This window comes from Caretta caretta, chromosome 3 (assembly GCF_965140235.1).
Source record: "Caretta caretta isolate rCarCar2 chromosome 3, rCarCar1.hap1, whole genome shotgun sequence".
In the NCBI taxonomy this organism is placed as follows: domain Eukaryota; kingdom Metazoa; phylum Chordata; order Testudines; family Cheloniidae; genus Caretta; species Caretta caretta.
The window spans coordinates 165,503,856-165,519,087 of record NC_134208.1 but is presented as its reverse complement, the minus strand read 5'-3'; the positions used below and the strand labels follow the sequence as shown (position 1 = coordinate 165,519,087).

At 40.1% G+C, this 15,232-nt stretch overlaps 1 protein-coding gene across 1 annotated transcript in view; it reads right to left on the bottom strand.

The window, feature by feature from the left end:
• USH2A (usherin) overlaps nucleotides 1-15,232 on the bottom strand; it is a 580,026-nt gene that overhangs the window by 332,612 nt on the left and 232,182 nt on the right. The window contains exons 27-29 of the mRNA XM_048843172.2: nucleotides 9,391-9,594; nucleotides 9,204-9,284; nucleotides 5,201-5,386 (exon numbers count right to left, since the gene is read on the bottom strand). Of these exons, the coding sequence (XP_048699129.2) occupies nucleotides 5,201-5,386; nucleotides 9,204-9,284; nucleotides 9,391-9,594 (471 nt within the window). The remainder of the gene's footprint in view (nucleotides 1-5,200; nucleotides 5,387-9,203; nucleotides 9,285-9,390; nucleotides 9,595-15,232) is intronic.

Here is a 15,232-nt window from a genome sequence, read left to right as displayed (position 1 = left end):
AGAGGCAAGATTAGAACATGCAACTGAGCCTTCCTGGAGCCTCCCACTGGAACTGCACTGTCACTGCTCCCCTCTCGAGCTGCTGTATCTTCCTCTGTGTTGTTGGTGCAGGGAAAATCCTCCCAGCTGGAAGCTGAAAGAGATGCAATCATGGACAGAGATGAGGGAGCTGCTGTACCATCTCTGTAGCAGGAACCAGTGAAGGAGGTATTAATGGGACTGTTTGCAGAAAAGAAATCACCCTTGGAGCAGGAGCAATGTTTCTCCTGTAAGCAAGACTGAAAACTGAGAAAAGGTGACATCTTCTGGATTTCCTTTTCACTTTGGAGGGATCCCCTGCCATCTTGGGGCCTGGGCCAGAAGGACAGCTGCTGCATGCTGTGGAGCCAGACACACATGAAAGGCCTGAAAATTTCCAATTAAAAAAATGCCTTAAAAGGAAAGTCTTGAGATAAACAAATTTTGAGTCCTGCCTGAAAATGTAAAGGGTCTTCTCTGCTCTGTGACTCAGAGGCCCACTTGCTGAAGCTGCCAGGAGGCAGAACAAACTGGGCACTTTCACAGAAGAAGATCCAGACAGGACTGACAAGTCTGATCCTACCTTCTGAAGCTGTTGAGCAGAGGAACATGCATTATTGTAATGATAAGCTTGTATACAATGGAAGAATGCTATTTCACCACATTTATTTAAATGCATTTTATGTGTATGATTAACCAAACTACTCAGTTAGTTACATTATTAAGAAAATTAACACTCTGGGGGGCAGTAGAGTGAGTGGGTAGAGTGTGGTTCACCACCTCAAAACAGAGATGGGTTCCTGAGTTGCAAAACTGAGAACTGGATTTCCTCAAAATTCAAGCATGTTCATATCTTGGGCTTTGATTCAGTTCCACAGAGCCAACCACAGAGTTACAATCTGGGTTCAATTCCCCCCATCCCCGCACAATATTAGGGGTTATGTGGATCTAGCATTTTGGTATGGGCCCTCCTCTACCTATTGGTGGTGCTCCACACTTCCCTGGGGTAGCCTGTGGTTAAACTCATACTCAGGTACTCCCCTTTTCCAGCCCAAAGAGCTAGTAGCAGCATGATGGCTCACCTTTACATTCAGTTTTAATAGGGGTCAAATCAATAGGATTTGAAGGCAGATGTGTCCAGCCTGCACCATCATGAATAACTGTGGTGATGCCATGGCCCTCACATGCTGCAGTGATGAATACGGTTTGAGAACATGAATAAAACGATAGGGAAACTGACGTGTGCAACTCTTGACAGGATCCCAGGTTGGCTTTCTGAATATTACGATGATCCCCAAGCCACGAAATGGCAGGAGGTAGGAAGACTGCATATTGAGCAGCCATTTTATTTGACTGAGTTCCACAGAGAGGCTCTCTGAGGGTGTGTGTGTTTGGCGGGGGGTGGGAATTCCTGTTAAGCTGAGAAGTAAGGGGTTCAAGAGCTTTGAACCCAAGTAGTTTAATAAAATAGCTTGTTTCTGGTATTATGTTTTGCTTAAGCAGTTAAGCATAAGTCCACACACCTGGCCTCCATTCAAAGTCCCTTGTTCTGGGGGCTGTCATGGAGGTGATGCAAGGCTGGCTAACGCAACCCTGAGTCCATCAGGGCTCCTGCTGTATCCAGAGTATTCCTGTTGGGTTCCCCTTATGTGTTCTATAGCCACCTTGCCTCTATCAAGGTAACAAAAAGATGGCCACAGGACAATGCTGAATTGGGCCTTAACCGTTAGTCACTTTTTTCTTATCTTCTTATATTGCAGCATTATAATATCTCTTCAAACAGAGATTCCAAACTCCAGATAAACAACTCATCCTGTAAAAAGGCTTATCCTGATCAGTCTCCAGTCATTGTTTTTCAGTAAACAAGAATGTGGTTGTAAGTCCTGCAATTTTTCTGACAGACCAGTTTTCTAGCAGACTGCAGCATAACTGCAATTATAACCACCTTCTGTTGTGAGGTAATGAACCACTCTCTATCTCCTGTCTATTGATATCCTAATAAAGCGCGAACACATTTAAATCAACAAAAAGTTAGCTATAGGGAAACGGTAAACTATTTGTAGACCCCAAATTTGGATTTTGTTAAAAAAAAAACATCACTTTTTACAAAACTAGTTACATAGAAGCATTTTAATTAAACTGCAAGTTCCTATAAGTACAGAGCTTGTTTTATTTCTGTGTCTTTGAAGTATCATGTCTGTAATCTGGTGCTGTACTACTGATAAAATAATAAATATTTTCAATATCGTTTCAATAAAAACAGGATTTTTAAAAAATATAAAAACGTCCCTAGTGTTATGAATATCAAAGAAGACTCTACGCCCAGCCCGCAGAACCAAAAAGCAACACTGATCTGAAACAAAAGTGAAATTGGTAACGTCTAGTTTCAGTGTCCATGATGAGTGAAGTGCAAAAAGTAAACCGAGAACATAAATGGTGAAAAATATGAGATTTGAAAAATTGTGTGCTTTTACCATCCAGCCATCATAACATTTATTTTAATTCAGAAGTTTTATTTTGATAGTGCCCCTTTACATTAATTTCCCTGAGTCATTTAAAACAATACAAATATTTGCAAATAAAATGAATCTACTATGGAAGAAGCATGTACGTTCATGATATAGTGGAACCTGCTTTTATGGCTTGCTGCTATCTGAGGTCATTTGTGTTAACAGCCAGCAAAATCTCAGTCCCTGTGAGACTTCCTATCTTCTCCATATTAACTCACACATTAGTAGGTGGCCACCTGCCTAACACATTTTCAGCCACCTGCAGATATGCCCAGCTGTGTAAACTGCATTGCAATCAAGCTGGTGAGGCAGCCAGAAAGAGAAAACTTTGAGATTATGTATTTTTAAAAAAGAGATGTAAAGAATGTTACTTGGCTCAGTTGTGATCTATGCATACTGCCCTATATCCGTGGGAGCTCAGAGAAGCACTGTGCTTCATTAGAGCACAATACTTCCTGGAGCTCATGGGTGTGCAGGAGAAGCACAATCACTTCACCACCTGTTAGGACCCATCTCTCCTGAGTTGTCTAGTACCTCTCTGCGGTACTTACATAGTCCCTATTATTGATATCTGAACACCTCAATCTTTAATGTATTGATCCACACAACACCCCTCTGAGGAAGGAAAGTACTGTTTTTCCGTTTTACAGGTGAGAAACTGTGGCAGAGAGAGACTAGCCTAGCACCATAACCACTGGACTAATCTTGCTAGCACAGTCGTTGCTCAGGTGAATGCAAAGTTTCTATGAACTCAGACCCTTTACGGGAGTATCCTTGCACTTTTCCCCTTCTGAACTTGCACAGATGCCAGGCATAATCTTGAGAGTAATGTTTTATATTCATATTCTAAGGCTTGCAAAAGTGAAAGTGTATTTGCAGTGCATGGGTGAAAGTTGTCTGAATGGTCTTTTTCTTTATGTCTTACTGTATTCAATAGCTACCTATTATAATGCACAAAAGACCTGAACCCTAAAGTGGCAACCTGTTCATAGCTTTCAGTGTATGTATTTATTTCATATATTTTTATAATAAAATAGTTACAGTTCCTATACTGTCCCTCTGCAACATAAAACCATGCCTTCTCACTTCTGCTTCACACAAGTAATATGTCAATAGTTCTTATCCATTCAGCATGATGTTAACCCTTTCATATCTGACACAAAATTAAAATAGCATTAAGACAACAAATCAACTGAGTCATTTTTAATGTTGGTCAAAATTATTCATTGTGAATAAATTATCTGATTAGTTTAGCCCTTTTTAGATTTTTCAGTCATTTGTGAGTGGACCTGATTTCTGCTAATATATTTGGTACTGCCTTACATCTTGGATAATTTTCAGCCATTAGGATAATTAATTAAACAAATAAATAAAACACAATAACTATTATAGTCACCACACCACCCACAAGTAATCAAGAAACTTCAACTCAAAGAAAGTAAAATATGTGCACATTGTCTTTTAAATATACACACACACACACACACACATTATATGGTACATATGCAGTAGACAAAACGTATATATTTAGGCAGAAGCGTGAAGCACATATTAACTGGGTTTGAGGAAAGCAGCAGTAGTATATTGCCCGAGGAGAAGACGCTTCCTGAGATTGCGCTATAACATCCAAAGCTGAGCCAAAGCAAGTCTTCAGCTTTGGGCAACATGTTACTGGCATTTTTTTTAAAACTGTGATCAATTGTATCATTAATTTTAGGGAATTTTTAAACAAATCCCATTCATTACACTCTGGAAAATTAGATTTTTACTACTGCCCTCCTAAGTCTTCACAGACCACATAGTACAGAGGGTCATCTGTTGCGTACTCTCTTCCCTGCCAACTGAGGAGTTTGGCTCAAACAAGGGACCAAGTCTTCAACATATAACACCAGGGAGAGAGCGGACTATGCAGTGGAAAGGCATCCACTTAGAGAGGGGATTCTACTGGCAAAGGGAAAAACAGGTAGCCAGCTCCAACATAGACTGCCAAGGAGAGAGGGTCCCCAAGTCTCCAGTGATCATTTTGTAGCAGAAAAGATTCCAAAGTTTTTCCCCACACCCAAACCAGCCCTCCTCTTAGAGCCCCAGCCTGTAAAAAAACAACAACACTCCCATCCAATAAAGCTGCTTCTGCCCCACTCCCAATCCTGAAGAATATTCCTGCCACTGGCAATCAATCAATCAATCCTTCATTCAGTAATGGCTCGCCCTGCGAAGTGCAGATGCTCCAGCCCAGTCTACCAAAGCACTTAAATACATGCTTAACTTTAAGCATGCGAGTACTCTCACTGAAGTCATCAGGGTTACTCAGATGCTTAAAGTGTTTGCAGGATTGCAGTACCATGCAGGATCAACCCCTAAGGGACTAAGAATGGCAAGAAACGGGAGAGAGAAAAACTACTAAAGACAGTCAAACAAACTCTGAATGACTCAATGGCAATAGAATGACAAAAATGGATTTGGGTAAAAATACCTTCCAGCTTTCGGGCTACATTTTATTTCTGTTGCTCTTGAAGTAAATCAAAATTTGTACACACACTATTTAGGCCATTTACACACAAAGATGGATATACTACACAGTATCCAATTAATATTTTTCAGCTTGTCAAAATAAGATATATACATCTTGTTTTATTACATCTCCCTTCAAACTAGTAGTTAGCAACATTTACCTGTGAGCATAGTAGTGTCAGCAAACTCAGCACTGATGATGGGTACACTGGGACCATCCTCATTGTATGCTTTCAAAATGTACTTCTCAATTACACCTATGACCCCAGCAGGTTTGTCCCAAGTCACCTCAATGCTGTAACCATTTATGCTGTGAATTCTTGAGGGAGTTGGCACATTTTCTGGGACTGTAGAAGGATAAAATAGAAAATAGAGAAAATGGCAGTTCTGAGAAGACTATTGCCCCTATTCTTCACTTTTAATGGCTGCAGTAAATCAGACTGAACCATTAGCATAAATACAATTTATTAGAGTTGTAACTTTTCAGCATTGATTTAATATGACTGCACATCTTGAGCCATTCAGTTTAAGCTATATTTCAAAACCATCAAAACTCCATCTACATAACATTCTTTCTTGTCTAGTTCAGGTTTTCCAAAAACATTCAATGTATCAAATGTGTTTAAACATCACTCATAAGAAGGAGGTGGATTGTAGGCAGCTAACAAGTTCAAGCAATATAATGATGTAACAGAATGAAGCAAGAGGATTAGACTGTTATTATACATAGGGGTTTGGCACTTATCTCCCGGGTACATCAGCCACTAAACATCACAAATTTCAGAGTAGCAGCCGTGTTAGTCTGTATTCGCAAAAACAAAAGGAGTACTTGTGGCACCTTAGAGACTAACAAATTTATTTGAGCATAAGTTTTCGTGAGCTACAGCTCACTTCATCGGATGCATTCAGTGGAAAATACAGTGGGGAGATTTATATACATAGAGAACATGAAACAATGGGTGTTACCATACACACTGTAATGAGAGTGATCACTTAAGATGAGCTATTACCAGCAGGAGAGCGGGGGTGGGGGAAACCTTTTGGAGTGATAATCAAGGTGGGCCATTTCCAGCAGTTGACAAGAACGTCTGAGGAACAGTGGGAGTGTGTGGGGGGGAAAATAAACATGGGGAAATAGTTTTACTTTGTGTAATGACCCATCCACTCCCAGTCTTTATTCAAGCCTAAGTTAATTGTATCCAGTTTGCAAATTAATTCCAATTCAGCAGCCTCTCGTTGGAGTCTGTTTTTGAAGTTTTTTGTTGAAGAATTGCCACTTTTAGGTCTGTAATCGAGTGACCAGAGAGATTGAAGTGTTCTCCGACTGGTTTTTGAATGTTATAATTCTTGATGTCTGATTTGTGTCCATTTATTCTTTTACGTAGAGACTGTCCAGTTTGACCAATGTACATGGCAGAGGGGCATTACTGGCACATGATGGCATATATCACATTGGTAGATGTGCAGGTGAACGAGCCTCTGATAGAGTGGCTGATGTGATTAGGCCCTATGATGGTGTCCCCCAAATAGATATGTGGACACAGTTGGCGATTGGCTTTGTTGCAAGGATAGGTTCCTACGTTAGTGGTTCTGTTGGGTAGTGTGTGGTTGCTGGTGAGTATTTGCTTCAGGTTGGGGGGCTGTCTGTAAGCAAGGACTGGCCTGTCTCCCAAGATCTGTGAGAGTGATGGGTCGTCCTTCAGGATAGGTTGTAGATCCTTGATGATGCGTTGGAGAGGTTTTAGTTGGGAGCTGAAGGTGATGGCTAGTGGCGTTCTGTTATTTTCTTTGTTGGGCCTGTCCTGTAGTAGGTGACTTCTGGGTACCCTTCTGGCTCTGTCAATCTGTTTCTTCACTTCAGCAGGTGGGTATTGTAGTTGTAAGAGCGCTTGATAGAGATCTTGTAGGTGTTTGTCTCTGTCTGAGGGGTTGGAGCAAATTCGGTTGTATCGTAGAGCTTGGCTGCAGACAATGGGTTACTCTTTTTCAGTCCTTCCTTAAGCAGGAGTACCCAACTCTCCTCTTTCAAACTGGGCTGTATTAGTTATTCCCTCACTTTTTCCTTAACCAGGAGCCTCCCCAGCTCTCCTCTCTGGAGCTGAGTTGTGGGCTAGCCAGCTGCAGGGCTTTTGCCAGCTTCTCCCTCAGCTGATCCCTCTTCCTTAAGGGTGCTGAGCAGGCCAGTCTTTCCCTGCCCTGCTATAAGGGACCAGGCAGCATTTATGCTGGTCCCCTTCTTGCAGCTCCCTGGCCCCAGGTCTTTAAAGAAACAGTAATGGGATTTCCTCTCATACACTTCTTACTTTTAGGATTGCTTCCTCTCTCCCAATATCTCCCAGTAACTTGTATCTATAATTGGACCTTTCAAACTCTTAAAGGTCCATGCCACATGACAGGGCAGGCTGAGCATTAGGCCCCACAACCATTAAGGTGCAGACCACCCCATCACATACGAAAATAAATTAATAATTGCATATGACTGTCAGAAGTAAAAACTGAGCTTGTGCAAGGCCTTTTGCATTAGCCTTGCTTTTAATCACTTCAGATGATTTTTAAAAAAAGAGAATAAAGATGTTTAAAAGAAGCTGAAAGGCAACCTCATGTACACATACAATCCCTAATAAAAATTCATCCCATTTTCCATAACCTTTAAGTATTTATTAGATATTGTTATACCAAATAACAGGCTGGCCAGTAACGACTTCATCACAGGTGACCACGCAAGGGATGTAGAGGAAATGCCCAAGGAACACTACGGCAGGATGGTGGATGGCGAGTTTGCTGTAAATGCATGTAGACTCATAAGGAATGTCAGTGAAGATCACTCTGCTTTCCCTACATCAAATATCCTCTTTGTAGTGACCTTATTGTTTAGACTCATTAAATAAATGCAACCTTTGTTCGCGGCAGGAAGGACCCTCGAATGCTAAGTGTAAAAATGTTTGAATGTTTGTGGTTCCTATGGAAAGTAACAATGTGATATTCTAGGATAGCTTTAGGTTACTGAGAATACTACAGCAATATATTGATTTTATTAGTTCTGAAATATAGCACAGGGCAAAGTAAGGTACAAGATAGCAGATGGTCTTTTCATAAGGGACACAACAAACCTGACTCAAAAATAATTAAATAGTGCAATTATTCTCCAGCCCTTGGGAACATGTAGCTGCTCAGTGTTGTGGTCAGATTGTAAATATAAATTTATGGTAAAACTTACTGTGGCCAGATAATTCATATAAAAATGGCTGTATATGCTGTCTTTTGGGTGGAAGACAAAATGGTGACATTAAGCTGCATAAGCAATGTATTTGAAAGTCAAATATTTACTCTGGGGAACATGTTTAAAGCATCTTTTGCAATGCAATTATAATATAAGTATTTTTTTTTAAAGAAGAGTTTGGTATAATTGGGGAGATCATACAGAAATGCTGTCTGACCATCTTCTATCAATAGAACTCTCTGAATTGTTGGAGTTCAATTTGGATCTAATTCATAGTGCTAGTAGTCTATGGGCACATATTTCACAGTGTGAGGAATCTTCAGAAAATTACTAGCTCAACAGGGTATAAAAAAGCCTCTGTACAAAAAGGGAAGCGCCTCTAAATTTCCTCCATGAAATTTAAGGAGAGGTTAATCTTTTTGCGTGAAAACACACATCTGTGCGACCCATCATGAACAGTAATGCCAACCTGGCACTATATTTGTGCTTTGCAATGCTTTTCATGAGTCCTGGGTGGCCTTGCACTTTAACAATCGTCATCAGATGCCTTTTTTCTAGCAGACATGTGTAATTTGACTAGAGGTTTAGATTTACATATATCAGCATAAACTGGTTGTGTAGCTTATATTCATATATGTTCATGCTAAGATAAAGCAAGTCAACCTTTTAAATCTCTTTGATTTTACACAATAAATATGGTGTATTATAATTAGAAAACACCTTGAAATATATGGTGAAAAATGCCTATCTGTGCATTTTATAGCTACAATAACATATTGGTACGTTATTAACCCAAAATGTCAAGAAATTTTGGTTCCCCTTAAAATATTCTGCAATTTTTACTATTTAATTAAAATTCTCATTGTGGGATTTTTTCCAACAAACAGCCGAACATTAGGTAACTCGTAAAACATAAAATAGATACATTTAGAAACTATGCTTACCTGATTCTCTTGTCCGACTACGACTCCAGACGCTAGACACTGATCCTCCTTCATTTGAGGCAACCACTCTATACAGGTATTCTTTAAAAAAGAAAGAAAGAAAGAAAGAGAAAGAGTGAACCCAAGAACACATTCATGCAGAATGAAATAAAAGTGTAGCATTTCATTTAAGGGCCCAATGTGTTACCTGTAAATGGCTGTAGACCACTCTCATAAACACTCTGCTCTTTGCCTCGGTAGACTAGGATGGAGTCATTTCCCCTGCAGTTAACAGCACTGTCAGTTGATAGGCATCCATCCAGATTGACTCTGACAGCACTGCTGGACACAGATGCCAAGTTAACGACAGCACCTCGTGTAAATTCAACATCCTTCATGCAACCACCGAAACCTAGCAAATAGTAAGGGATTTGTATCACATAAAGGGCTTCAGTCTTTAATTAAGAATCATTTTTTGTTCCTTGCGATGCTACATTTTCTGTGATAAGAGGAGTTAGGTGTAAATGTTAACTTTCAATTTATGTTTGAAAAATGATTATTTCCCCCCACACACACACCTTTTACATATTAAGCTGGTAAGGACTCCTAATGTTCCAGTGTTGAATTCCTGCCACACTGAAGTATATACTTATTATTAAACATTCCACTCTCTGTGGAAAAAAAAACACCCAAACTTTATTTTGCCTCTTCAGTCCATATGTTCAAAAGTATTAACATAAAATCAGTACCTAATACTGATTTTAAGTTTGGGGTCAGCCTTTGCATTTCATATTTAATAAATTTGCATTATATTCTCAGTCACTTGAGCTAAGAAAAGCCTATGGACAGCAAATATACTTGAGTATAGAGGAAACATCAGCATAACAGAGATTATCATAACTGGAGCATACTTGGTACCTCATTCACAAACATAGCATAAAACATAACCCAAGACCTCCCAATCATAAGCAAAATCGTAAGTGGCTTGAACACTAGAAATGTGGCTTATTACATACATAACAAATGCATTAAATATAGTTATTCACAATAGGGACATTTTAAAATAGTGTAGTTGTACAATTTTCTTGTAAATTTGATGATTTAATTTACAAAGGAAATGCACCTCTTCATAAAGTGATGCAAAAATAGTACTATGATTAGGGCCCTACCAAGTTCATGGCCATGAAAAACGTGTCATGGACTGTGAAATTTGGTGTCCCCCCATGAAATTTGGTCTTTTGTGTGATTTTACTCTATATTGTACAGATTTCATGGGGGGGAGACCAGTGTTTCTCAAATTAGGGGTCCTGTCTCAAAAGGGAGTTGCAGGGGGGTCAAAAGGTTATTTTAGGGGGGTTTTGGTATTTCCACCCTTACTTCTGCACTGCCTTCAGAGCTGGGTGGCTGGAGAGCAGCAGCTGTTGGCCAGGCACCCAGCTCTGCAGTCAGCAGTGCACAAGTAAGGGTAGCAATAACATACCATGCCTTTACTTCTGCACTGCTTCCTCAGAACTGGGCAGCTGGAGAGTGGTGGCTGCTGACTGAGGGCCCGCTCTGAAGTCAGCAGCTCAGAAATAAGGGTGGCAATATCATGCCATCCTTACTTCTGCTCTGTTGCTGGCTCTGCCTTGAGAGCTGAGCTCCTGGCCAGCAGCTGCCACTCTCCAACTGCCTAGCTCTGAAGGCAGCACCGCGGCCAGCAGCAGTGCAGAAGTAAGGATAGCAGTACCACAACCCCCCCTACAATAACCTTGCAACACCCCTCCCACAATTCCTTTTTGTGTCAGGACCCCTACAATTACAACACCATGAAATTTCAGATTTAAATAGCTGAAATCATGAAATTTATGTTTTTTTAAATCATATGGCTGTGAAATTGACCAAAATGGATCAAGAATCTGGTAGGGCCCTAACTATGAGCTGAATATGGTACAATAGCCAGTAGTTGGAATAATATAAAATAATATAAATAACTGGAACTGAGACCTTGATTACTTTGAAAATTAACTCTGGAAATTAAAAAATAGATTGTTCATTCTTCTCATACAACAATAACTATAATATAGCTCTTGGGGAGAGCCCATATTTCTATTTAAGGTACTTTTATGGCTTCCATTACCATAGGATCTGAATGCCTCACAATCTAGAATTTGTTTTCTCCACTTTAACCCCCGGTAAGGTTAATCTGAAGCACAGAGAAACTAAGGGCTTGTATACAGAAATATTTAGCTCACAGCAAGCTGGGTTCTGACTCTACCCCTCACATGCCTGCTGCACTCCAACTTTCCACTGTGGACCCTACTTTGATCTAGTCCTCTTCAAAACAGGATTAGATCAAAGCGCATTAACAAACTGTTAATGTGTGTCAGCAGCAACAGTTAGAGCATGGCAAACTAGTGAAGGGTAGATTCACATCCCAGATTACCGGCAGCTAAATGTTCATGCAGACAAGCCCAAAGTGACTTGCTCAGAGTCACAAAGGAAGTCTTTGGTGAAACAGGGAATTGAATCCAGGTCTCCCAAGTACCAGGCTAGCACCCTAACTACTGGACCACTCTTCCTCTCTATTTGTCATTGAGATAGTATTCCTTATAGCTCATTTTTAATCCAGTTATTAAATTAGTTATTTTGATTAATTTAGTGCTGTTGAAAGGTGCAAAATCAACAGCCCTGGAAACTGATTTCCTTTTGTTTATCCTAAGACAGTTGCAGCTCAGAAAATGATAGGGTAAGCTGCCATAAACATCCCCATATTGATCTGTCCATACTGCCTCCAAAGGTGAGATAATCATTCATGGATTCTAACTGAACTTCCCAACAAGGCTTGTAATAAATGACAATTGTCATAAAGTTTTGTGAGGTGGATACCTTATTTGTGATGGGGAACTGAACAATGCTCAGAAACTTATGTAAAACAGACCATTGAGAAATCATCAGTTGGTAATAACATTTGATCAGTATCAACCTGGGACAGTCTCCATACCCCATTGCCATTCTCTGAAGCCATCTAGGCTCCCATGTATATCACAACAATGAAAATTGGAATTGAATGCAAAGTTGTACTTTACAGTAGATGGTATAAAGTACAAAACATGAAATCAACACATCAGGATCTACTATTGACAATGTATCATTCTGCTGATTATAAACATAAGTCTTCAGCTTCTTTCAAATATGAATTACATTAAGAGAAACAAACAGTAACACACATTACAATACTTTCTAGATTATGCGTCCTAAAATATTACCTAGAAACATGCCATTTTAGTCACATTTTCTCTTTCTGACAAATGCTTCTGTGACAATCAGTGTCCAGACACCCCAAGGGTGGCTCTAGACTGTTCTCAAAGGTAGCAGATGACAGAACGAGGAGTAATGGTCTCAAGTTGCAGTGTGGGAGGTTTAGATTGGATATTAGGAAAAACTTTTTCACTAAGAGGGTGGTGAAACACTGGAATGCGTTACCTAGGGAGGTGGTAGAATCTCCTTCCTTAGAGGTTTTTAAGGTCAGGCTTGACAAAGCCCTGGCTGGGATGATTTAACTGGGAATTGGTCCTGCTTTGAGCAGGGGGTTGGACTAGATGACCTTCTGGGGTCCCTTCCAACCCTGATATTCTATGATTCTATGATTCTAAGGGGAGAACAGGCAGGTTGAAACCCAAAGAATAAGCAGCTGAACCAACTTATTTTATAAAATGTTATTGTGCTATAAAAATGTGTTGAGTAAAATCTTTTATGAAAGCTTGTAACTTTCTAAGCTTAAGAATCATTATGAGCTATGTATACAGGTTAGAACTGGGCTCCTAAACTTTGGCTCCACTTCACAACAGGACAGTGAGAGGCACTTCCCAGCCAGGTGTTTCCACATAATCAGCTCCAAGTAACTACCTCCTGTTTAGTCCAGGAAATAACAAGGACGAGCCATTAGAGTTAATGGAAAAATGTTGACACATCCCAGCTCTCAAGTCAAGTGGGGGTTTCCACATGCTGAATAAACATGAGTCACCATGGACTGAGGCCTGGTCCACCCTAGGAAATTAGGTCAGTATAACGACATCACTCAGGGGTGTGAAAAATCCACACCCCTAAGTGACACAGTTAAACTGATTTAACCCCCAGTGTAGACAGTTCTATGTCAAGAGAATTCCCCCCTTGACCTAGATACTGCCTCTCAGGGAGGTAGATTACCTGTGCTGATGGGAGAACCTTACAGCTGCAGTCTCTACAGTGTAGATAAGCCCTGAGAGAAAGGGGTTGGGAAGCCTTTTAAAAGCAGGCTTGTGTCTAAGGTTTTGCATCCAGAAACTGAGGAACAGCCTCTAGGCATGAAGCTGTCTGTGAAACACTGGATGCCCGCTATAGTTAGGGGTATGCTGGGAAACTGTTCAAAGTCAGCCAGTAACCTGTATTAGAAAAGGGATTTTATCCAATATGGAAGTGAAAAGCTTGAGGTTATGTCTTTATGTCTGTTTGCTGTATAACTTGTTTACATTTGCTCACCCTCACCACTTCATCTTTGAATCTGTGGTTTTTCTACTAAATAAACCTTTTGTTTATTTTTACCCCAAGCAGATCTGTGTTGTACATACTGAGTGGAATGTGGAGGCCAAAGTAAGCTGATATCTGGGTGGCTGGTTTCACATCTTCAGGGGTGACAAATCAGAGGAGAAAAGTCCGAATGCCTGGTAGTTAAGAACTCAGGAAGGTTGAATCTGGGGAGACTTGAGACTAGATGGGCTATTGGTGTCATCCTGCAAGATGAGACTTTGTGCTTGTGGGCAGGCTGCTGGTGTCAAGGATCTGAACCAAAGCAGTACAGCATTAACACACCCCGAGGTTACACGGCAGGCAATAACAAAGCCTTTTACTGTTCCTTGTGATTCCCAAAACATCACATATTCTCATTCCTATTGGTCACACTGATAGGCTACATTTGGGAACATGATAAAGTCAAACAAGTTAAAAAAATATGAATATGGCCAAAATTTTCCAAACATGGGTGCCGAAAGAGGCTAATTTCAATCCACATTTGGGCACCTAAATAGGTGGCTTGTTTTTCAGAAGTACTGAGCACCTGTAATTCCCATCTCAAGTCAGTGAGGATTCAGCACTTTTGAAAATCAGACCAAATTTATTGAGGTGCCTAAATGTATACTTTAATAATGTTTAGCCCTAGATGAATTGTTGATAGATCCCTTGGCTACAGGAATTGGGAGTGCATCAACTCAGAAGTGATACCATCTGGTAAGATATAGCATTAATGGGACATGAATAATGGCTAATCCTTTTGGTCCAGAAAAATGATGTGTATAGGGTCTGGGGTACGTTATAATGTATTATGATGCCTACAGCTACTGAATACTAGAAAGAACATGTATTCATTACTTGTGAATCCTAGTGCTTTGGATTGATTTGAACCTTTCTATATCTGTGAATTCATAAAGCTTGAAAAACTGTCTGCCTAATTTACCTGAATACAGATATTCAACATCAACACATGTATTTACCCCACTTGAAATGTTCAACACTGAATACTAACATTAGACAATTCACATATTATCTACTGACTACCATTTTATTGTTTATAATAGATGAAAATAAATTATGAATAACTTTATAAATAATGGTTTATTTACAAAGACCTTGTTAAACAAAACAAAAAGAAAGGAAAAAGAAAAAGAAAAAAAAAGAAGAGGCCAAAATTCACGGAGACAGGTTGGTTTATGGCCATGTTCCAGGCATTTTGCATCCAGATGGTCCCTGACCAAGGGGCACATACAACTGAGTGTTGAACAGAGCAAAGAAAGGCTACTCAGTTTTACACCAGAGATTAAGCCTGTCACAGAACTGGGGCTGGGGGGGAAGCACAAAGGTGAGTTGAAGTACCTTTGTCTCCCCTTCCTCCTTGTTCTGTACCAGGTACAACTGGCTGATCCAGAAAATCTCACTTACAGAATTTTGTATGCAATGAATACTTTAACTACCTCTAGCAATGCCAGTGAAATGATTAATGAGCTCCCAGTAGCTGCTACATATAGCAGTGTCCTACT